The sequence below is a fragment of the Monodon monoceros genome, unplaced genomic scaffold, assembly GCF_005190385.1.
Source record: "Monodon monoceros isolate NGI ecotype Baffin Bay Population unplaced genomic scaffold, NGI_Narwhal_1 Super_Scaffold_4, whole genome shotgun sequence".
Classification (NCBI taxonomy): Eukaryota; Metazoa; Chordata; class Mammalia; order Artiodactyla; family Monodontidae; genus Monodon; species Monodon monoceros.
Window position 1 is genome coordinate 73,430,583 of NW_021703781.1, and position 24,420 is coordinate 73,455,002.

The 24,420-nt window shown below is 40.4% G+C and overlaps 2 protein-coding genes across 3 annotated transcripts in view; one reads left to right on the plus strand and one right to left on the minus strand.

Annotated features, from left to right (window-relative positions):
• LOC114908581 (translation initiation factor IF-2-like) overlaps positions 1-9,411 on the minus strand; it is a 69,239-nt gene extending 59,828 nt beyond the window's left edge. Inside the window, exons 1-2 of the mRNA XM_029244826.1 lie at positions 9,366-9,411; positions 53-337 (exon numbers count right to left, since the gene is read on the minus strand). Of these exons, the coding sequence (XP_029100659.1) occupies positions 53-337; positions 9,366-9,381 (301 nt within the window). The 5' untranslated portion in view covers positions 9,382-9,411. The remainder of the gene's footprint in view (positions 1-52; positions 338-9,365) is intronic.
• On the plus strand, positions 517-24,241 carry PSTK (phosphoseryl-tRNA kinase). 2 transcript variants are annotated; one of them, XM_029245809.1, is made up of 9 exons: positions 517-589; positions 3,827-5,040; positions 11,416-11,546; positions 11,683-11,899; positions 14,279-14,570; positions 14,817-15,015; positions 18,261-18,336; positions 18,867-18,960; positions 22,121-24,241. In XM_029245809.1, exons 4-9 carry the CDS (start codon positions 11,684-11,686, stop codon positions 22,318-22,320), a joined length of 1,077 nt encoding a protein of 358 aa, XP_029101642.1. In that variant the 5' UTR covers positions 517-589; positions 3,827-5,040; positions 11,416-11,546; position 11,683; the 3' UTR covers positions 22,321-24,241. The 2 variants fall into 2 exon arrangements, with proteins under 2 accessions (XP_029101642.1, XP_029101643.1); XM_029245810.1 differs by lacking the exon at positions 22,121-24,241 and adding an exon at positions 19,330-19,528.
• Positions 24,242-24,420: the final 179 nt, after the last annotated feature.

Here is a 24,420-nt window from a genome sequence, read left to right on the forward strand (position 1 = left end):
GTCTGAGGAAGGTCTGTGGCCCTGGCGCTTCGCCCTGTCAGGTGGCCTGGGCCGTCCTCGTGTCCCCCGGGCCGGGTGGAAGGTGGAGAAAGGCCTGGGCCCGAAGGGGGGTGGGGTCTGCTCTCCCGGCCCCGGGAAGAGCGAGCAGGACGGCGGCCTCGGGTCTGCGGTGGAGCAGAATGCGAGCTGGAGCTGAAAGACCCTGATGCTTTGGGTCCGAGGAAGTGGGAGCGGGTGGCTCTTTCCAGATTCCCCCGGGACAGGAAGGTAGATGGTCCCTCCCCACCACCACAATCTGTCCCCTTCCTGAAGAGGCCTGTGCAGATGAGTTTTCCACCTTTTGAAAGAAAAAAGGGAGTTAGAATATAGAAAAGTGGAATGTCAGAGTTCCAAAGGCCTTGAGTGTAAAGGGCCTAATTTGCAAAGGTGTTTTAATACTGCCGACGCATTCTCGGTTGTCTACGTCAGTATTTTTGTCTTATAGTTCCTGCTTCCTATATATTAACTTTAATTCACAGGAGCAGCTTTGGACAGCCCAAAGAAAATAGGCTCTTTTTCAGAAACACCCATCTCCACTTTAAGGAGCCAGGTCAGTACTATCACCTGGACTTTGACCTTCTTGAATAAGGCTGAAGGACCAAGAGTCAGGAAACTAGACTCCTATTGTCTCCCCTTTTTTTTTCGCACAGCCAGTAAATCACCAAATCTTGGTTTTCTTAGAGGAAACCTGTTCTATCTTTCTTCATCTCTGCTTCTTCTGTTTTCAAGCACTAGCTTTCATTTGAACAGTTCCGGGAGCTTCTTTACTGTCATCAGCCTTCGTTCTCAACCACTTCCACTCCATCCTCTGCACTGCCCTCTTCTCCTTCCGGTGCTTGCTGCTCCCACCTGCCTCCCTGCCCTCCCATCTCCCCCACCTTTGCGCAGCCTTTTCCCTCTGGAACGCCTGTTCTTTTGGAACAGGGAAAATCCTGTGCATCGTTCAAAATGAAGCAGATCCCCACTCTGCTATAGAATTAAACTCATTCCTCTGTACTACTCTTATACTTTTAATTTATGTCAAAGAAAAACCCAAACTGGACAGTAAAAGCAGATTTTATTCAGAACTATATAATAGGGGAAAAGACCTCAGTGTAGGACCAGGATCCATTCTGAATACAGCATGGACAAGTGAGAATTTAAAGCCAAGGAGCAGGGTAGGGGGGGTCAGTGGATAGAAAATTACTAATGAGAAACCTCAAGGGTCAAGATGATTGTGCCTGAACCTAACAGAATTGTTGCTGGTGAGAGGCCGGGGTTATTAGACGTCACCCAGGGGATGAGGGAAGATGAGGAACCCGATGAGCTATCAAGGGTGGTCAGATATGGAGGACGGGGCATTTGGAATTAAAATAAGTTGACTAAATTGACTTAGCAGTGTTCTTGCTAAAACTAGATTTTACAAGGAAATGCCCAGATGAGCCTAGGAGCCTGAATAAAGTTTGGCCAGGCAAGAATCTCTGTCAGGTACTATGATTCTCTTACGGTTTCCGACTTTATCAGTTTACATATTTGTGTTCTCTACTATGTAGGCTTGCTGAGGTTAGTAATTATTTTATGCCTGGTAAAGGGGTTGAGTACAGGTTTGTTGTATGGAATTGATAGATTGGTGAGAGTTGGCTGGCAGCTTTATCACAAAATAAGAGATGCAGAAAAAGGCAAAAATAGTAAATTCAAGCTTATGCTTTTTTCTTCACAGCCAGGGTGGTGGTTGTTCAGAACTGACCTCACTCTTAATACGATAAATTGCTCTCATCATGAATTGCAACTGATTTTTTGGCCCTATTTTTCCCCTTGAAATAAATCATAAAATAGATGTTGGAAACTTACCACCAATATCACTAGCATGTACTATGCAATTCTTTCACTCACTTATTTTAAAGTTTATTACAGCTTAATGTGTAAGAACTCAATATGCTCTTTAGAGGCATATTTCCAATCTGTTTTCAGAATATGAACTAATGCATATTTGAAAGGTACATTTTAGAAAGAAGTGACTTGTGGTATTAATTTTCTTGGGCCCATTCATTTAGTAATATGACAGTTGAGGTGTTGACCATCTTAATTTTAAGTAGAATGAGTTCTTACTGTATTTGCCCTGCCTTTTACCCAGGAGTATACTTCCCAGCAAGGTGCTTATAGGAACTTAACTTTCCTCCCAGCTGGTACCACTTGAGTTGTACCTCTTCTCCGCCCTTCCTGTTCTTTCTGGTCCCTGCAGGCCCTATGGTTGCCTGGAGTTCCTTCTTCTCACCCTGCCTCAATGCTGGACCTGCAATTAAGTTAGAAGCGGGAAAGAAAGAGTAACCTTCCTACCCCTTTTTCCCCAACTTCATTTATAGCTGCTCGCCACCGCCACATCATTTATAACCTCTGTTCTGGTTAGTCCAACATTGCTGGACTGTATACAGTTTTCAATACAGCCTGGCTTCAGCCTTTCTGAAGACATGTAGAAATTATGGGGAAGCTCTTGATGTGTAGCTAAATCTGCCTACATCCATGATTATCACCTGTGTGGCACCTTCTTATCCTAAAGCTGTTTTTGTAGTAAAGGGTTAACTTGTTAAGCGTGGGATGTTCAAAACTTGCCCACATTCCAAAGAAAGACCTGGTTCCTGACCAACTCCTGTCTTATCCTCTAAGCTGCTGGAATATCTCCTTAATAAAATTGTCTTTTTAACTATGGGCCTCAGCCCCACCAGCTAGGTTGTGCTAACAGCGTGATGTGTGGTGAGGGCTATACTCTTTTTTTTTAAAATATAAATTTATTTACTTATTTTTGGCTGCTTTGGGTCTTTGTTGCTGGGCACGGGCTTTCTCTAGTTGCGGCAAGTGGGGGCTACTCTTAGTCGTGGCATGTGGGCTTCTCATTGCGGTGGCTTCTCTTGTTGCGAAGCACAGGCTCTAGGGCACATGGGCTTCAGTAGTTGTGGCACGTGGGCTCAGTAGTTGTGGCACATGGGCTTAGTTGCTCTGCAGCATGTGGCAACTTCCCAGACCTAGGCTTGAACCTGTGTCCCCTGCCTGGGCAGGTGGATTCTTAGCCACTGCGGCATCAGGGAAGCCCCCAGGGCTATACTCTTTTAGTTTGGCCTCTGAAGCGGGTAAAGACTAAGAAACTAATGTCAGCACATTGATGCTCCATGCCTACCTGATTGACCCCCCAATAAAAACCTTGAACACCAAGACTCAGGTGAGCTTCCTTGGTTGGCAATACTCTGCACATGCTGTCACACATCATTGCTGGATGTTTGCACCTGGTTTCTCTTGGACTCTGCTCCATGTGCCTTTGCTTTGCTAATTTTAGTCTGTATCCTTTCCTGTTTAAGAATCTGTTATGAGGCACAAACAACAACAAGACGTGAAGAATTGTGCATTCTTCCATTAGTAACAGCAGTTAATTATAAGTGGGGAAAGTAGTAGAGTTTTATTTGGAGATAGTGTGTGCAGCTTTAAAAAAGAACCCTGCACTACTGTTACATGCTTTTCTTGCTTCACTGTCTCTGCCCACTGTCACTACCCTAGAGTCTTAGTAAAGAGAAGAATTAAAATTGGGGAAAAGACTTCTTTAAAGATACAAATATAGGTATTGGGGGTAAGGTAGGTAGTAATCACATAACCATGTTTTACTGCTAACTGTACATGCCTTATAACAGATTCTTAAACACTCTGGGTTTCAGAACCTCTTTATATCCTTAAACTGTTGAAAACTGCAAAGAGCTTTTGTTTAAGTGGGTTTTATCTTCTACATTAAAAAATATTAACCTTATTCTGCTTGGATCTACAGCAATGTACACTAATGTGAATGAATCCAGAAAAAAGAGTGGCTTGAAAAGTAACCAGCATGAATAACATGGTATCATCTACGGAAAAATCCGCTCCAGCTTCAGAATACCTGGCTTAAAAAGAACTTTCATAATGGACCCGTTTCATGGGATTGTTTTATCCTGCATTCTTGGGGTCTTAGACTGCTTACCTAGAGTTTTAAGATCTATGTGAACTAACTCTTCTTTTGGTAAGTTAATAATGAAACAAAATAGTATCCAAGCTAAATCAACTATTGGATGTGTTTTATTATTTTTTTATTTTATTTTATTTTATTTCGTGGTACACGGGCCTCTCACTGTTGTTGGCCTCTCCCGTTGCGGAGCACAGGCTCCAGACGCGCAGGCTCAGCGGCCATGACTCACGGGCCTAGCCGCTCCGCGGCATGTGGGATCCTCCTGGACCGGGGCACGAACCCGTGTCCCGTGCACCGGCAGGCGGACTCTCAACCACTGCACCACCAGGGAAGCCCTGGATGTGTTTTATTATTTTTTGTTATGTTTTTGTGACACTTGTACATTGTGAAGAAGTAACTGAGCAAAAATTCTACATAGTATGTTCACAACTCATTTTGAATATTGTGTGTTTTTTATAAAAATTACCTGTCTTTATGTATAATTGTAGAATTTTGAGGTATGTTTATTAAAGTCCTTCCAGGGATATGTTGTACTATTAGATTGCAGGTTAAGGGGAAGCTATAGAATCCTTTTTACCAGTTTTACCTTTGAGAGTTGTGCTTTTACATACAACGTAATGTGAACAGCCAATGTAAATTTTTAAAATTTGTAGTTATGTTTATCTCTGTGCTGTGCACATTTTATTTTTCTCACTTTCTCTCCTCAAATAAATTATGAGCTTTTTTTTTAACACCAGACGATGTCTTTATTTATGTGTGAATCCCCAGCATTTAAGGCAGTATTTGGTACACAAATATCAAGTGAACAATGAATGGTTAACTTTTGCAGTGTTAAAATACGAGGCTCATTTATTAGGCTTTCGAGGGGGCTGATTGTTTTAAACATCTTTATAATAATTTTAAACATATGACAATGATGGAAGTAAGGAAACAGTGAAAATCTCTGTTGGAAATCTCTAGGAATTGCTTTCTTCTGAGAAAATTGTTTTGGAAGCTTAAGAAACCAAGGAATTGACATCTGTTTCATCTGTGAGCCAGAGGTTGGTAGCATTCAGATTCTTCTTAGCAGAACTGCTTCTTGTGCCTTTGATCTTTTCTCAGACACTTTGGTGGTTCGTAGCGTTAGTGAGATTGATGATTATTCTGGGTCTAAGTACCCACTTTTAGCATATTAGGTCATTTACTTTGCTTTCATCCTAACAATACCAGGAGCAAAGTGGTCTCTGGGAAATCAGAAAAACGCTAGATACTGTAAAATTAGTTCAAGATTTGGTAACATTTGAGTATCTGGCCCACACTTCAGGCCATCTTTGTTAGGCTTTTTTAAAGAAGCTAAGAAGGAAGATAAGACTGGTGACATGATTCAACTGGAAATGACATTGATGGTGATTATAGAAAAGGAGCAAATAAGCTTATAATTTTTACTTTGGCATAAACTTTAGAGGAGGAGTTGTTGAAATGGGTATGAGCAATACCTCATTGGAGAGTAAAGTAAGGAAGTTCATTTTCACGGACCTATAAGTGGGTGGCAGCCAAGGAGACCAGCATTTACTAAGTGTCTCCTAGGCCACAAAGTAAACACGTATTAGTTAATCTTCTCAGCAACTACAAGTGAGATTTTGGAGAGTTTGTGAACGATGCCATGCTATCAGAGTCATTTTGAGGTTAAGGTAAAGCAGTTCAAGGTCTTTTTAATAGTAAAAATCTGTTTGTGACTAGAAAGGGGTTCCAGAAGGCTTAGCTCTAAGGATCAGTAAAGAAAAGAGAAGATGGACAAAAGTGGTGAAGGATGAGGTCTTATGGCTCTTGCTATGTTTAAATAAACCTGGGCTTTGGCAGTTAGACTGTTAGCAATTTCTGTTACTGATTAAAGAACTTGAGTGCTGAGTTGGTAGAAAACAGTGTTAAAAGTAACCAGAGGAGAAAATCTGCTTCTGAAGATACTGGGGATGTCAGAAGGTGGAATCTCAGATTTTCTAAGTCCCCTTAAGAGGACTTCATTCATTATACAGATCGGAAACTTAAACCCAGAGTTGTCACACATTGCTTTTTCTGCTCACTTGCTCTCAGATGAATACAGTTCCCCTTAAGGTCAACTAACATGTTTGGAACAGGCAGCTGGATCACAGTGAAGTGAAAGCTCTCATGAGAAGAACAGAATGAACACCCCCAACATGGGAAGATTTAGCTAAAGCTAAAATTGGAACTGGGTGCTGGGTACCTCCTACAGCCCATGTGGTAGTCTAGGTGAGGCAAGAGTCCCATGCAATGCCTGTGGCTGTGAGTGGCAGAACTGATAGAAGAGAACCAGCAAAGTAAGGTCAGTCAAGCAGTCTCACCCCAAGTTCAAAGCAGAGTGACTGCTCCAGCATGAAGGATTACTGACCAGCCTCCATTCTCTTCTGAGGATCAGAAGAAACAGGATGATGACAGCTAACACTGCCCACGTGACATAACCAATCTAATAGTGATTTAAATCAAGTTTAACAATAAATCCTAAACAGAAGTGACCTGTGTGCCTTCACGTTATGTGTTTATATGTGAGGGAAAATGGGTCACAGATGTCTCTTGAGGATGGGTCACTTGACTATATAAATTCTGGAGGAAAGGCAGCAACTCTGAGTTAGATATATGTGAGTTATCACTTGCTTTCTTTGATAAGGAGATGCTACATTCTTAAGATCATTCTCAAGAAGAGAATGGTTTTATGGCACACCTTTACACTCTCAGAGGTGTGTAGTATTTCCTCCACTGAAGTACAGCCAAGAGTAGCTCCCTTCCCTAGAGCAAAGTGGTCAGTCCTGGGGCTGAGGGAAGAAGGGAGTGTGTGAAGCAGGACATAGTTCACATACCCAAGTGGTCTGGGCCCCATTATTTGACCCAAAAATTCACCCACCCGGACTCTCAAATATTCTGTCTCTGGTACTAAATGCAATGTTACCATGTTGGCACCCTGCTAATTTAAGAGACCACATATTCAGTAAGTATCTCATCACATGATTGTCCTTTTCTGGGTCTCAGGTGGGAGTGAGGTCTGTGAAGAAAGCTTTACAAATTCAGGGTTGTACTCTAATTATGGCTCTATGCCAACATCACATGCTTATTTTTGAACCTGTCCTTGAAAAGCATGTCTTTTTAGATAGTGGACACCTAAACTTGAAGTCATAATAGTTCGTTTTGATGTTCTGGAATATAAAACAATTTTTATAAAAATTTTAAAAAATCATTTTGTTCCAAAACAGGTTGTTAAAAAAGATAACTGGTCCAAAATAACTGGTGAATTCTACCAAACATTCAAAGAGGAAATTATATCGGTTCTTTTCAATCTCTGAGAAGATAGAAACAGAGGGAATACTTCCTAACTCATTCTATGAGACCGGCATTACCCTAATACCAAAACCAGACATTACAAGATATTACAAGAAAAAAACACCAACGACCAATATCTCTCATAAATACATATGCAAAAATCCTCAACCAAATATTAGCAAATTAAATCCAGCGATGTATAGAAAGGATTAGACACCATAACCAAGTGGGGTTTATTCTAGGCATGCAAAGCTGGCTGAACATTCGAAAATTGATTAATGTAATATATCAACAGGTTAAAGAAGAAGAGTCACAATCATATCAATAGATGCAGAAAAAGCATTTGACAAAATCCAACATTTTAATCATGATAAAAAAAAAAAAAACCTCTCAGCAAACTAGGAATAGAGGGGAACTACAGCTTGCTAAAGAACATCTACAGGGACTTCCCTGGTGGAGCAGTGGTTAAGAATCCACCTGCCAATGCAGGGGACGTGGGTTCAAGCCCTGGTCCAGGAAGATCCCACATTCCACAGAGCAACTAAGCCTGTGGGCCACAACTACTGAGCCCGCGTGCCACAATTACTGAAGCCTGCGTGCCTAGAGCCTGTGCTCTGCAACGAGAGAAGCCACCACAGTGAGAAGCCCGTGCACCGCAACGAGTAGCCCCCGCTCGCTGCAACTAAAGAAAGCCCATGGGCAGCAACGAAGACCCAACGCAGCCAAAAATAAATAAATAAAATTTCGAAAAAGAACATCTACAAAAAAACCTACAGCTAACATCATACTTAATGGTGAGAAACAAGATGCTTTCCCACAAAGATCAGGAGCGAAGCAAGAATGTCTCACCACTCCTATTCAACATCATACTGGAAGCTCTAGCTAATGTAATAAGAAAAAGGAAATGAAAAGTATACAGATTGAGAAGGAAGAAAGAAAACTGTCTTTGATGACCTGACTGTCTATGTAGAAAATCCCAAAGAATCAACCAAAAACTTCTGGAACTAATAAGTGATTATGGAAAGGTTGCAGGACACAAGATTAACATACAAAAGTCAACTGCTTTCATAACACTAGCAACGAACAAGTGGAATTTCAAATTTAAGACAATATGATTTACATTACACCCTAAAAATGAAATACTTGGTATAACCTAACAACATTTGTGCAAGGTCTATGTAAGGAAAACTGCAAAACTCTGATGACAGAAACCAAAGAAGGATTAAATGAAAGGAGATATTCCATGTTCATGGATAGAAAGCCTTTATATTGTCAAGAGGTCAGTTCTTCCCAGTTTGATCTATAGATTCAACACAATCTCAGTCAAAAGTCCAGTAAGTTCTTTTGTGGATATCAACAAAATTATTCTAAAGTTTATATGGAGAGGCAAAAGACCCAGAATAGCCAACACAGTATTGAAGGAGAAGAACAAAGTCAGAAGACTGACACTACCCAACTTTACTGCTACAGTAATCAAGACAGTGTGGTATTGGCAAAAAGAATAGACAGATCAGTGGGCAGAATACAGAGCCCAGAAATAGACTCACACAAGTATAGTCAATTGATCTTTGACAAAGAAGCAAAGACAATGCAATGGAGGAAAAAAAGTCTTCAACAAAATGGAGGTAGAACAAACAGATAACCACATGTAAAAAAAAAAAAATGTGATACAGGATTTTTATCTTTCACAAAAATTAATTCAAATGTAATCATAGACCTAAATGCTAAATGCAAAACTATAAAACTTATAGAAGATAACATAGAAAAAAGATCTAGATGACTTTGGGTTTGGTGATGACATTTTAGATACAACTTTAAAGACACGATCCATGAAAGAAGTAATTGGTAAGCTGGAATTCATTAAAATGAAAAACTTCCACTCTGCCAAAGATAGTGTCAAGAGAACAAGAAGACAAGCCACAGACTGGGAGAAAAGATTTGCAAAGACATATAAAGGACTGTTATCCGAAAGATACAAACAGCACTTACAACTCAACAGTAAGAAAGTGAACAACCCAGTTTAAAAATGGGTAAAAGATATGAACAAAAACGTCACCGGAGAAGACAGTCATCCGTCAGTATTTGCTGGAGATTGCTTCCAGGACCCCCACGCATACGTGCTTGTTAGCAGCATAGAGTTAACTTCTTCCACCTGGTGGGGATTTCAGTATCTGCAAAACAGCTCAAAGGACTTGGCTCAGAATATTATCTATAACCCTCGAGGAGGAACTAAAGGTCCTTGACTTTGTTTAATGACTAAACTATTATTATTTTGTCTTGCTTGACTGTTTTCCTTTCTTTCTGCATTTTCTCACTTCTCTGATTAAATTTACTGTTTGGAACCTGGGGAAGGCCTAGGAGGCTAAAGTGTTTCTACAGACAAGAGGCAGGCGGAGGACATGGGGCAGGGGCGGGGTCTGTTCTGGGAAGGCCCCATAGGGTCCTGTTTGGTTACACTACCCACCTATTAGAATATTTTAAACCCTGACAACACCAAGTGCTGACAAAGATATGAAGCAACAAGAACTCTCATTCATTGCAGTGGGAATGCAAAATGATACAGCCACTTTGGAAGACAGTCTGTCACTTTCTTACAAAACTAACATACTCTTACCACAAGATCCAGTAATCACGCTCCTTGGTATTTAGCCAGATACCATAAGTTGAAAATTTATGTCCATGCAAAAATCTGCACACAGATGTTTATGGTAGCTTTATTCACAATTGCCAAAACTTGGAAGCAACCAAGGTAACCTTTGTAGGTGAATGGATAAACTGTGATTCATCCAGACAGTGGAATATCATTCAGTGCTTAAAAAGATACAAGCAATCAAGCCGTGAAAGATGTGAAAGAAGCAAATATGAAAAGGCTGTATGATTCCAACTATATAACTTTCTGGAAAAGGCAAAACTATGCAGGCAGCAAAAAGATAACCAGCTGCTGAGGTAGGGAGAGATGAATAAGTAGAGCACAGAGGATTTTTAGGGCAGTGAACCTATTCTGTATGACACTATAATAATGGATACATATCATCATACATTTGCCAAAACTCATAGAATGTATAACACCAAGAGTAAACCCTGTCTAAACTGTGGACTTTGGGCGATAGTATGTGTAGGTTCATCGATTGTAACAACTGTACCACACTGGATGTTGATAGCCAGAGAGACTGGGGGCGGGGGGAGGTATATGTGAACTCTCTGTACTTTCTGCTCAATTTTGCTATGAACCTAAAACTGCTCTTTAAAAAGTCTACCTTAAGTAAACAAACAATAACCATGTTTAAACGAGAAAAAAAAAAAGTTGCCTAGGAAAAGGGGAGGAAATGAGTGTGAGTGTGGGTAAGTGATGAAAAATAATAAATTAAGGAGAGGGATCTTGCACTGGGCCTATGACAATAAAATGTCATGAAATGAAAAGTATGTTTAATTCAATGCTCACCTTCGATCCAAGAGAAAGAAAATGAGATAATGTATGTGTACATGCTCTGTAATCACAAATATATCAGATTTAGCATTGGGTTATTGATTATATTTTGTCCCAGTATACACTGATTTTCACTCGTTCACATTTTAAACATAACTTCATATGACTAAGAAGTAATCTCCTAAAATGAGGTGAAAGCTAGAATATGAATTCAATTTTTCTACACCACATCCCCACAGAGGGAATTTGTTTTATACTTCTTCACAGCTTAGCATTTCTTTTTTAACACTAAAATACCTAGTGTGCTCTGCATGAATGCACTGGACTTGAAGTCTGGGGATGTTCCTTTCCTGCCTTTATTTCCTCACACTTGCTGCCGACTGGCGGCGTTAGGATGCAATGACTACTATTTACTTTGCCCTTCCACCTATCACATCTGTGAGGGGCAGTGGAGCACAGTCGTCGGACCCAGATTCGACTCCTATTTTTTGATTTCCAGTAATTGACCTTCCAAAGACTGCTGGAGGAAAAGACTCGAAGTCCCTTCAGCGATTTTCCTAGACAAGGGACTTCATCGTAAAAGCCAACAAACAAAAACCCGAGGCGCAGATCCTAATGGTTTGCAAGTTTCCGGAAGGATGATTCTAACTGAAGTTTGTCTAACTTTATGACCCTTTAGGAAACGTCCAGGTTTTACGAAACGCATCCCCGTGGACTTACCAGACTAGAGGACTCGCCTCACAGAAAGCTCAGTACCAGGGGTTCAGGCGACCAAGAGGACGACCTCAGATACAACCGCGACCACGCAAGGTGTTTGGAGCCGAAGGCTCGCCCATTCCTCCACTGCGCCAACAGGCGGCGCAAGAGGGCGGTGGGAGTGTGCATGCGCAGTTGGCGGACATTTCCGCAGACAACGCTCACAGCCACCTCGGGTCTCTCGCGACAGCATGAAGGCAGGCGAGGACGCCAGAGGAGCGCGCAGTGAGAAGCCGAAGAAGCTAGGTCTCTGCGTCCTCTGCGGACTGCCCGCAGCAGGAAAGTCGACCTTCGCGCGTGCCCTCAGCCACCGTCTACGGCAGGAGAGTAGCTGGGCCGTGGGCGTCGTCGCCTATGATGACGTCATGCCGGACTCGTTCCTAGAGGAGGCGAGCGCTCGCCCATTGGTCAGTACGGAGGGGGCGGGGCCTAGACTGCTGTAGCGGAGGGAAATCTACAAACTCCACGATACTTGTACTGGGTAATACCTGGTGTGGGAGGTGGATCTCTGATAGGGGAAAGACAGGAGTTCGAGGAATGGGGAGCTGGTTTAACACAGAATGAGTTGACTAGAAATAGAAAACGATGCAAACAGCCACCAGCATAAGGTTAGGGTCTAAAGTCAGCGTGCAAGGTGGAAGTCCCCCATAATCAAATATCCTCCTGAAAATCCTTTGGGAAGGTTGTTCTGAAAAGAAGGACAGAATCTCTCAAAAATTCCAGCACAGCCAATTTAACATTCAGCCAGGCGAACCCAGGTATTGTGGGGCTTTAAGTTATGCGGTTTGGGGAAACCCTTTTAAAGAAAAAGGGTACAAAATTATAAGTGACAGGGTACTTACTAGGGCCCCTCCTGTGACAATAGATTCTGTACAAATGAAGGACTTGGCCTCTGAAGCTGGATCTTCATTCAACTGAGGGTAAACCTGCTTCTGCCAGAATAGGAAAAGATGGCTGTTTCTTAGTTGACCATCAGATGAAGTAATAGGCTTGTATTTAGGGGTCAGCTTGGGTTCCCAGTACATACTTCTCTTTAAGCCCTCCGATCACCCTCAGCGCTGTGAGATGCATCCTCTTGAGAAGCATGTGAAAACTGAGACTTCCGCGGGGAAGAGTAGATTCACGTCACCCATCTCATGCTCACTCTAGAGAAAATACTCTTTGATTAACATATTCTGAAAAATTTAAAGTTATTTTTGTCATTTAGTGCCGAATGTAGATGAATTCACATAAATAAAATTCACATATGGTGTGATTCCACTCTAAGTATATATGCAAAAATACAGTACATTTGGCACATAGAAGAATTTTGAACTTCTCCACCAAAGTTATATACTTCCTCATTCTTGGTTAATTGTGAGGTAAATACAGTATCAGGCCCCTGGTAGCACCGGATTTACTTAAGTAATAGTATTTTTACCACTATGGAGAAAGCTGGAAGTTGTTGATAGGGATTGTTGTATCTGCTGGGGTTTTCCCTCACTTTTCTTATTATATTTTTTCCACTCTCCCCCTACAGACCAAGGCCATGGAGCTCATCCAGTCACCACGAGTAGGATATCTCACCTTTTAGGAAGTGATCGTGTTTCTGTTTCCTTTTGAGTGGGTTTTGCTGATGTATTTGTTTTATGTGCCATAATCTCAGTGATGTGGTAGAGCATGGACAGACAGGAGAGGGATCCTGATCTCCTGTCCTTGTGTTTTCCCTCCAGCCTTGACCTCATAACTATGTCAGTGTTCACCAGAGCCTTTGAGTAGCGCAAGACTACTTATATTTTCAAGCTATTTATTCTCTTCTCCTCAGTCTGCTTCCTCTATCTTTCCCGATCCCATTCCAATCCTGTTGTTAGCCTGAGGTCTTTTCATCTGGACCCAGGGACCTTTCAGCTGATCCTCTTTCTATCTACAACTTTTCTTATTTCAAGGGCAAATGAGCATTGCTATGTCTTAGCTAGACTATTTTATCTTGGCAGGATATTGATTTTTTTTTTTTTTGGGGCTGCGTTGGGTCTTCGTTGCTGCATGCAGGCTTTCTCTAGTTGCCACGAGCGGGGGCTACTCTTCATTGCGGTGCAAGAGCTTCTTATTGCGGTGGCTTCTCTTGCTGCGGAGTACGGGCTCTAGGCGCGTGGGCTTCAGTAGTTGTGGCTCACGGGCCCTAGAGCGCAGGCTCAGTAGTTATGGCGCACGGACTTAGTTGCTCCGCAGCATGTGGGATCTTCCTGGACTAGGGATCGAACGCGTATCCCTTGCATTGGCGGGTGGATTCTTAACCACTGTGCCACCAGGGAAGTCCCAGGTATTGATTTTGGTTCCTCCTTTCTCCTGGATGGTAACAGCTTTTCATTCTTTCATTTATTCACTTATTCATTCAGTCATTTCATATACATTTCTGGAGCATCTATTAGGTGTCTGACCCTCTGCTGAAGCCTGGGTATACAGTAGACTATTGATCTAGCAGGGACATAGAGATACCTAAACAATGTAAACCCTGTTAGAGTGGAGACCCAGTATACACAGAACAGGGTGTCATGATAGGCAAGGGACGATCTGAGCTGCCCTCTGCATGGTTGAGTCTGAGAAGAGTTCACAGAGCACTAACATCACTGAGTAGTTTTTCAGGCAGAGGGAACAGCGTATATGAAGACATGAGGATGAGAAAGCAAGTTTTGTCTAGAGAACACCAAATGGTTCAGAAATTATCATATGGAGCAGGGGGTTGTTGAGGCATGACCACCCTACTGGCCAAAGCCTAATATAAATTGCAATTCTGCGGTATTTTGCAGCCATCCCAGTGGAAATCGCATCGCCAGGAACTGTTGAAGTACCTTGAATACTTCTTTCTGGCTGTCATTAACGGGTGTCAGATGTCTGCCCCGCCCAGCAGGACTGAAGCCATGTGGGAGGATTTTCTAACCTGCTTGAAGGATCAAGATCTGATATCTGCTTCAGCACTTGAGGCCCAGTCTCACTATCTCGTAACGAAGACTGCTGTTTCCAGACCTCTGCTTTTGATTTTAGACGACAACTTTTATTATCAAAGTATGAGATATGAAGTCTATCAGCTGGCTCGGAAATGTAATTAACACATTTTTTTTCTTACACTCAGAGACATTTATTCGCATATCAAAATCACTACTGTCTTTAGTGAGAACTTGATTGGATTAGGAGGTTTATATGGATTTACTTAATTTTCAAAGCTACACGTTCAGTATTGCAAATGGTCTTTCCTGCTGCAGGTGGGATAACTTGTCTAAGTACGTTTATTTCACATTTTGGAAAAATAGTACCCTAGTAATTTTGTGGTTTTTGAATGGTTTTCAGATTCATTAGGCTTTTGCCAGCTCTTTTTAGAGTGTTCTCTCGAGACCTGTCTACAGAGGAATGGCCAGAGACCACTTCCAGTGCCTGCCAAGACCATCCACCTGATGGGAAGCAAGATAGAAAAGCCCAACCCTGAGAAAAATGCTTGGGAACACAACAGCCTCACAATTCAGAGCCCAGCGTGTACTTCAGAGGCCAGGTAGCCTACTCAAAGGTGTCCTTCACGAGCTGCTTTGCTGAGCCAGGCACTGTGCTGAATGCTTTCCCTGTGTCCACCCGGTTACTCTTCACACAAGCCTTGGAGAAGGACATTATTTCCCCTTTCTTTAGAAGAGGGAACTGAGTGAGGAAGTTTAGTTCGCCCAGAGTCACTGAGATTTTAAGTTACAGCTGAGACGTGAACCCAGGTTTGTTTGCAAATGTGTACTCTTGTTAAAATTATATTGTTTCCCAGAGGTCAGGGCAGGGAGTTCAGAGTAGGGCACATCTCTGATACTCTTGCTGAAGTAGCATAGTCTAAATAGATTGCCCTGTAGTCTTCTTATAGAGAGAAAAGGAGTGGAACTGGTACTAAATCCTAATTTGCCTAAAACCTCACTCCAGTTACACTGCTTGTGTAGATATGAGGCTTGTGGCTATGGTGTCTAATGCATTTCATTCCTAAAATAGGTCTTGAGAGTTCTAGAGTTCTGGAGAGTTCTAGTTCAGCACATTTCTGATAGAAGTTTCACTGATGATAGAAATGTTCTCTGTTTGCCCTGCCCAGTGTGGTAGCTGCTAGCCACATGCGACTGACCATTGAGCACTTGAAGTATAGCCAGTGCAACTTACTACCTGAATTTTAAATGTTATTTTAATCACTTTAAACTTAACTGGCTGCATGTGGCCCACGGCTGCTGCATGGGACAGCGCAGTTCGAGAGGTATATTGCCCACAGTTCCTTAGTTCCTGCCTGACTGTTGTCCAGAGGGGATCAGCAGTTTTTAAAAGGCTAATTTTTTAAACTCATTCCTCAAAATGTTTTGTTCCCAGGATACAGTTTCCATGGATTTTGTAATACTCTAACATTCTAAGGAAAAAAGAAAAAAGTTCGATTTAAGTAACTGTTGTTTATAGGGTTAATGAAATAAGCTATGGCTGAGATTTCTAATTTTAACTTCTCATAATATCTTGAAACTTTGAGAAGGCAAGCATGTAGCCAGTTGATGGCTACTCTTTCTGGAGTACTGAAAATGTTTTCCTTCGCAAGTGAATGGCTGGTTGAGGCATTGAGATACCCCATTTTACCCCATGAGAGCAGTCTAAGGTTAGCATCACTGCTCTGGGGGCCAGTTCTTGCTAGAAGCAAGGAAGAGTGTGAGCTTTGCCAGTGTCAGTACCAACCCTGAACATAATCTGCAGTTTTGTCTTGGGTCTTAAGAATATGGTCCAAAATAGTCATAGCATGGCTATGACTGAAGTCTGAAGTCTGGTGGCCCTGAATTGGAAGTTGAAAGATGATGTGACAAGTATACCTTTCCCAGGCTTCAGTGAAATACTACTACTACTGCTGCTGCTACTGCTATACTGCTATCACCACTACTATTACTGTTACCACTACCACTACTATTACCACTACTAATGCTACTACTAGTACTACTATTAGCAGGAACAGGTGTCGAGCAGATACTATGTCCTGGGCATATTCTGGACACTTTATACGTATACTCTGATTCAGTCCTCACAACGACCCTTTGAGGGCAGATACAATTATCCCCCTTTCATGATGGGACAACTGAGGCCCAGGTAAGCAAAGTAACATATGCAGATAGTAAAGGGCAGAGCCAAGGTTTGGACCCATTGCAGCCCCACTCATTCCAGAACCTGGGCTCTTTTGTGAGAAAGATCACGTTGAGGTGAAGGTTTAATTCAGTGACTTCCCTGGCTTACGTTTCTTCAGTGCTACTCCTTGTATCTGAGTAAAATTTAAACTCCTTACCATAACTTGCACACTCTAACCCTGATTGCTTTTTTTTTTTAACGTTCTATTCTTTTACTAAAAATATGTCCATTCAAGGAAGATGTTTTGTTTTTCTAGTTGGGTGACTCATAGGGGGAAAAGTTTAGGTCAGCAAAAACAGAGAGTGGAACGCTGGGGAGAAAAGAATCTTGTTTTTTAAGATGAGACTATTCTGGAAAACTTAAATTAGAGCTTTACTTTGACATGTAACTCTCTCATGATTGCATTAAAAGTTTTCACTTCGTATAATTAAAAATCTCATCAGACGAAAATCTGCCTGTCATGTACATGATGTTTGAGTGACAGACTTCATAATTTATATTCTCAGAGACATGACATTCAGTACTTTCTTTTCTTTTCCTTTTTTTGGAATTTTAAATCTGATCCCTAAATTTCTTTGTTTGCTTTTAATTTTTATTGGAGTAGAGTTGCTTTACAATGTTGTGTTAGTTTCAGGTGACAGCAAAGTGCGTCAGTTATACCTGACTCACTTAATAATATATATTATCCACTCTTTTTTAGATTCTTTTCCGATATGGCCCATTACAGAGTATTGAGTAGAGTTCCCTGTGCTCTACAGTAGGTCCCTGTTAGTTACCTATTTTATATATGGTAGTGTGTACGTGTCGATTTTCTGTCCCCGGAACACGAGAAGCTTGTTCTTGTCTCGGGGCCGTAGTGCTTGCCGTCCCCTCCACCCTTCCCACGTACGTAAGCTTCACTGGCTTCCCTGACCATCCTACCCGGTGGGAAGGGTGTTAAGTAGGCTAGCCAGTCACTCTCTTATGATCATTTTGTTCATTATCTTCACTCACTTATCCACTTGTCACTGTCTGAAACTATTATTTTTTGCTTATTTATTTATTCTCTGTCTCTCTCCATTACGTTATCAGGCTTAGAGAGGGTAGGGATCTTGCTACACCCCCAGCTTAGCACATAGTTTCACATACATAGTTGTACATTTTTCATATATGAAGATGCTCAATAAATATTTGTTAAATGAATAAATGAATTCTACTGCAACCCTCGATGACCTCTTGTCCTGTGGGGAACTTTGCAAATTCACATCCAGTAAATGAGCAGAAGCCAGAAAATAAAGACTAAGCCTCCTTCTTTAGGGAATATAAAGTTCTAGGAGCCTAAAGTTCAGCAGTTAATGAGGGAAAAGAGAGAATGTCTTTTAAAACCTTATTGATAGGAGTCTTAGGAAATTAACATTTTTTACATGAGGGGATTTGGGGGACTTATGACTTGTTTTGAGCTTCTACATTTTAATTTTGCAAGTAGAAGGTAGCTCCCAAATCACTTTGCTTTTCCCCTTTTGTTCAGGAGTTTGGATATACCACTTTCATTCCTCTAGAATTCAGCTTAGTACCCATAAACACAAGTTCTTTAAAAACAGGTGTTTGATATAAGGATTTATTTTGTCCTACCTTCTCTTATAGACTGAAATTGACTGATTTACTGCTTACTGCTTTGGAAAATCCAATAAAATACGTGGAGGAGAATGTGGAACAAAAGGTAAGTCTTCCAGTTTAGATTTAGTATAAATGAGAAGGAACTTTTTGTAGGAAGATCTTTTTGACCTGAGTGTAAAATATGAATAACACGTGGGAGACACTTTGTCCCTGCCTTGGCATCTTACCAGCATTCAGCTCCTGACACCTGGATGCAGTGGTACTCTGGAGGGAACTCGCACTGCCTGGTCAAAGACGACTGTTTAATCTTCAGAAACGTTGGAGCCTGTTGACGTGTTGGTAGCTCGAAGTGGGCATGGATGGGAATATTTACATCGTAGAAATAGACAAAATGCTATGGATAGGTTTGTGTTTTTCTCTTTGAGAGCCCATTCTTAGACATTTACCAGCATACTGCCTACGTGGAACCCAGTTTACAACTGGATGTATTTCGTTTAGACCCTCTCCTAGGGAAGAATAACTGGAACAGAAAAGTCACGTTTCCTTTTCTGTATCTCTTCACCTATGCATCCCCTACACTTATTTCTTTTGTAAAACTAGATAACTGTTCCAATAACAATGTCTATTACCTAGGAAACAGACAGAATTATTTGTTCAACTAACATTCTTCATCAAGCTGATCAGACCCTCCGAAGAATTGTCTCTCAGACAATGAAGGAAGCGAAAGGTGTGTTGAGTGGTTAAGATTCTATTTAGTTGAGACTATTCTTTCATGCTACTCTTGTTCCGTGGACGTGGGTAGTTTATTTGCTTTCATTCATAAAGTTTACAACATGTTTTCAGTTTAAATATGCAACTTGGTTATATTAAGCTAAAACTTCTACTTCTGGAACCAGGCATTCATCCATCCAATAGGTTTTTATTGAGTGGCTACTCTGTACTAGGCTTTATTTTGGATACTGGGGAGTTGAGAGGGAGCAGAACATCATAGTGAGGAGACAAGACAAAAAATAAATACATGAATATATGCCGGTGCTCTGAAGAAAAGTAAAGTAGGGTAAGGCAAGGTAGTGATGGGAGGATTTATTTTTAAAAGGGTAATCAGGAAGGCTTCTCAGAGGAAATGGCATTGAAGCAAAGATGTGAATGAAAGGAAAGAGCAAGCCATGCTGATGCCTGCAGGATCATTTTAGGCCGTGGACACATCAAGTGCAAAAGTCCACAGGTAAAGTTGGTATGTTCTAGAACAGAAAAAAAGCCATTGAGTCTGGGGAGAGGTAGTCAGGGGCCAGGTGTAAAATCAGCATGGAGTTTGAACAGGCTTAGTGCATTGTCAGTCTGAACTTAGATGAAATATGTGATAATTATAGTTTTATAAAATAATTCCTTTCTGTTTTTTCTTTTTTTTTTTTTTTTTTTTTGCGGTACGCGGGCCCCTCACTGCTGCGGTTTCTCCCGTTGTGGAGCACAGGCTCCGGACGCGCAGGCTCCGCGGCATGTGGGATCTTCCCGGACCGGGGCACGAACCCCTGTCCCCTGCATCGGCAGGCGGACTCTCAACCACTGCGCCACCAGGGAAGCCCTCCTTCAGGTTTTAAATATTGAACTCTTTGCTGTATTTAAAATTTGATTTAAAAAATAACAGCAGCTTAACATTTCTTGAACTCCTTTTATATGCTAAGTGCCTTATAAATATTGTTTCTAGTCTTTAGAATCCTATCAAGTAAGTGTAACTTTACAAATGGGGAAATGGAAGGTCTGAGAGGATAAGTAACTTGCCCAAGGCTGAACTTAACACCTGCTAAATACTGTACCTGGGCAACCTGTTGCTAAGTCTGATTCTCGTTGGTGCTTTCTGTCATGTTCCCCCACATCACCAACATTTATTATTAATACCTTTACAAAAACTTAGAACATTGGAAAAATAAACAATATACTAACCATATTGTTTTTCAGACTTTTTTTGAACCATGATCCATAAGCAGGTTTTAATACTGTAACCTAGTGTGTAGCCCAGTACACAGACGCACTCCTGCATAGAAACAAGTTTCACAAAACCTTCACATGTTTAATGAACTGTGTTCTATTTGATTCCATCTTAGTATGCGTTGTAATCCAAAGTTTGAAAAAGAGAGCTGGAACAAAAATGGCATCGGATCAGAATGAAAACAAAAATAGTTGTAGTTCTTTCAACTATTTGCCTGTCCATAAAATGAAGGGAAGGGGGAATAGGGTTATGCCCAAATTACTCTTGACTCTTTTCCTACCCATTAATTTTGTGTGTGTGTGTGAAGGAGGTGGTACTAGCTTCTAGAACTGTGCTTAAATAAAATTTAAAAATTCAGTTCTCCTGGGCTTCCCTGGTGGTGCAGTGGTTGAGAGTCCACCTGCCGATGCAGGGGACATAGGTTCATGCCCCGGTCCGGGAAAATCCCACATGCCGCGGAGCAGCTGGGCCCATGGGAGAGGCCACAACAGTGAGAGGGCCGCGTATCACAAAAAAAAAAAAAAAAAAAAACGGAAAAAAAATTCAGTTCTCCTTCCATCAAGGAAGTGAAGGGACAACCCACAGAATTGGAGAAAATATTTGCAAATCACATCTCATAAGGGACTTATATCCGAAATACATAAAGGACTCTCACAACTCAATAATAAAAATAACCCCATTTTTTAAATGGGCAAAGAATCTGAAATTTCTTCAGGGAAGATATACAAATGACCAGTAACCACATGAAAACATCATCAGTCATCAGGGAAATGCTAATCAAAACCACAATGAGACACCACCGCACACCCACTAGGACAGCTAGCATCCAAAAGTCCAAGAGGTAGGATGCGGAGAACTCAGAACCCACATACGCCATTGCTGGGAATGTAAAGTGCTGCAGCCGCTTTGGAAAACAGCCTAGCGGATCCTCAGACAATTAAATGCAATTACCACGGGACCTAGAGATGAAAACGTATGTGCCTATAAAAATTTGCACACAAGTGCTTATAGCAGCATTATTCCTAATAGCCAAAAGGTAGAAGCAACCCAAATGTCCATCGGCTGACAAACAAAATGTGGTCTGTCCATACAATGGATTATTCAGCCACAAAAAGGAATGAAGTACTACAACACGGATGAACCTTAAAAACATTATGCAAAGTACAAGAAGCCAGTCACAAAAGGCCACACATCATGAGTCCAGTCATGTGAAATGTCCACAATGGGGAAATCTAGAGACCCCAAGTAAATTAACAGTTGCTTAGGGATTGAGGGCAGAGAGAGGGGGAATGGAGTTAAGAGGGTGATACCTAAGAGTACACATGATAAACATGTTCAAAGATTGACTGTGGCGATAGTTGCTTATATCTGTGAATATACTAAAACCACTAAACTGTAGTTTAAATGGGTAAACTGTATGTTATGTGACTTATATCTCTGTAAAGCTGTTCAACAAAAAAATCAGTTCTCAGTCACACTACCCACATGGCTAGTGGCTGCTGGATAGGATAGGGCAGATATAGAGTACTTCCATCACTGTAGAAAATTATATTGGACAACTGTTCTAGGTATTGTCTATCAGAGCTTCAAAGCCAAATTGTCATTTTCTAGCTCTGCTTTTTTGCCTTACTACCTGTTATTTCAATAAGACTAAGTCAACTTATTTTGTCAAAAGTCCCTTTCAGGTTTGTCTTTTCTGCTCGTGCATGTCATAGCAAGTTATTTAAATGATCTGCCTGTATCACATTAATGTGACCTTTGTCTATATATTACACCAACTCAATTATGATTTATAGAAGAATCTGAATGGTTTGTCTGAAGTCATCAAATTAATTTCCTGCTGTCATCAGTCCAGCTTGATTTAATTTACACAAATAATTTGAGAATATCTTTATTTTAGGTGAACAGGTGTTTCCATACAACTTGAAACTTCTAGCCGAAGAGCTTAACAAGCTCAAAGCAGAGTTTTTGGAAGACCTAAGACAAGGAAACAAAAAATACCTGTGCTTTCAACAAACCATGGACTTATCAGATGTTATTTCTTTTTTTCATTATGAGAAAGATAACATTGTACGGAAGTATTTTTCAAAGCAGCATTAAAACTTGATTTCCAATCAAAGCCATTTTGGTTACGATTTTGCAAACTAATTTAAACAATTCTGTATTACTGGCTGTTTTCTAGGCCAATGATGTGAATTGCCAAAGGGGGGGGGAAAATCAGTCCATTCTAAAAGATCCATTTGTCATAACAGAAACTACTTCAGTCAGTCACTTGTCAGATGTGACATGGATAATTAAGCATCAGGAAGCATGAAGCCTTCCTCATTTATGTGCCAAAACAGTTGGGGGGGCAGGGGTCACACCTTAAATAAAGAGAAGAAATTAGGAAGGAGACAAGATGCTTCATTATTGAACTGTTTTTGCTTTTAACTCATGCAACACCTTCTCATGGGTAAGGCACTCTACAAATCCAAACCAAGGTAGCCATAAAATCAAAAAAAATTAACATTTTACACACTGGAAAATTATTTAAAAAACTAATTGGATCCTAGTTTTCAAAAAAGAAAAATCGAGGTCATTAGAAAGTGTTATTTTTTATTCATATATTACAAAAGCAAAGCTTCATTCACAATATGAACTACATACTAGATAGAGTTATTTCAGCATTAAACTGCTTTCTGGAATCCCTAAACAATAGTGTGTTTTGCAACCATACTCAAGTTTTATGTTTTACATACAAAATACGTTCTTGACATCAAAGTACATATTAACAAAACCAAGTTCTAGAAACCATATACCCTCTAAGACTACTTGATGAAAAGTCCTTAGCAGGGAATTTTTTAAAAAATAATACATCCATTTGATAAATATTTTTGTAGAACTTAAATGAGGTTTATCTCTGAACATTTTTTAGTAATATTCCCTTTGTCAAACAAACAGTTCTGCAGATGAATGGCAAACACTTATTTCTAAAATGAAATAGCACTGGAAAATATCCAGTGAAATTTTTTCAAAGTAAAAGTCTAACCTTTACTTGAATTTCAAGAAGTTGTAGCTACATACTATATTCATAAAATCTGAAATAAAATTACTCCCTATTAATCTCTTCACAGTTTCTTAAAAAAATATTAGTGGAGATAAAGTATCTACCAACTTTAAAAATCTAAACTTATGTTCACTGAACAAAAATAAATTTAGTTTCAGAACATTGCCTGTTAACAGCAAAGTATTATAAATAGTGCATGTTAAACTTTTCTGAACTCATTTCTATAAAATATTTGATGAAAAATAAAACGGGAGAAACATATTCAATACTTAATAGAAGATACTAACATCTTTCCAATACAGAATTTAACTCACAAAAAATTTAAATAAAATCCTAAGTATTTTTAAAAATACAATACTAAAAAAGTTTCTAAGGTAGATCTGCTTCAAAAACTTTAGTGCATTTAGAATTAACTACAGCTTTCAAGCATCGATACCTTTGGAATACAACTGTGCTCTTTAAGTCCTAGGAATTTTAAAATTATACATTCTAGTTTGCAATTGTGAAAAAAAATCTGTTTGAACTAAAATGTACTTTCAAAACATCTCTCTTTAGTTGTCAGAAAAAAAATGTATTTGTCACTATTTGGCCCAGAATATACAGTTAATAGACTGGTTTTAACATGAGAGTTCTTTTTTGTTTAATGAAAACTTTCATTTTCTATTTTGTGGTATTGCTTTTATATGAAGAATAAAATAGAAGAAAAAAATAACCACAAAAGCTTCCAAATGACAGCAACTTGTTTCTGACAATATATACATATGAGGGCCAAGTTACACATTGGGAAATGGCTGCACTAAAAGCGATCTGAGCAGCGAGCGCTCCAAGCAACAGAGCAGAACAGGCTGCAGACTTTAGATTCACAAGCCTCAGATTGACAAGATTTGTTTGCAGAAACTCCTTGATGCTGCTTTTTCAACAATGCGATGGAGATTCGTTTAGATTGGATATTAAACCACAGAACTCATTTTAATGGCTTTCTAGCATTTGGAAGGGAGGGCAGAAGATGCATTAACTTGGCACTGGGGGGTTTTTGTGGACTTATACCATCAACATTACCCTTTCACTTACTATTAAGTGTAGAAGTCCTTCTTAGTTATAATGCTTAATAGTTAGAATACTTGCTTAAGAAGCCAATTAGTAACTTTCAAGAT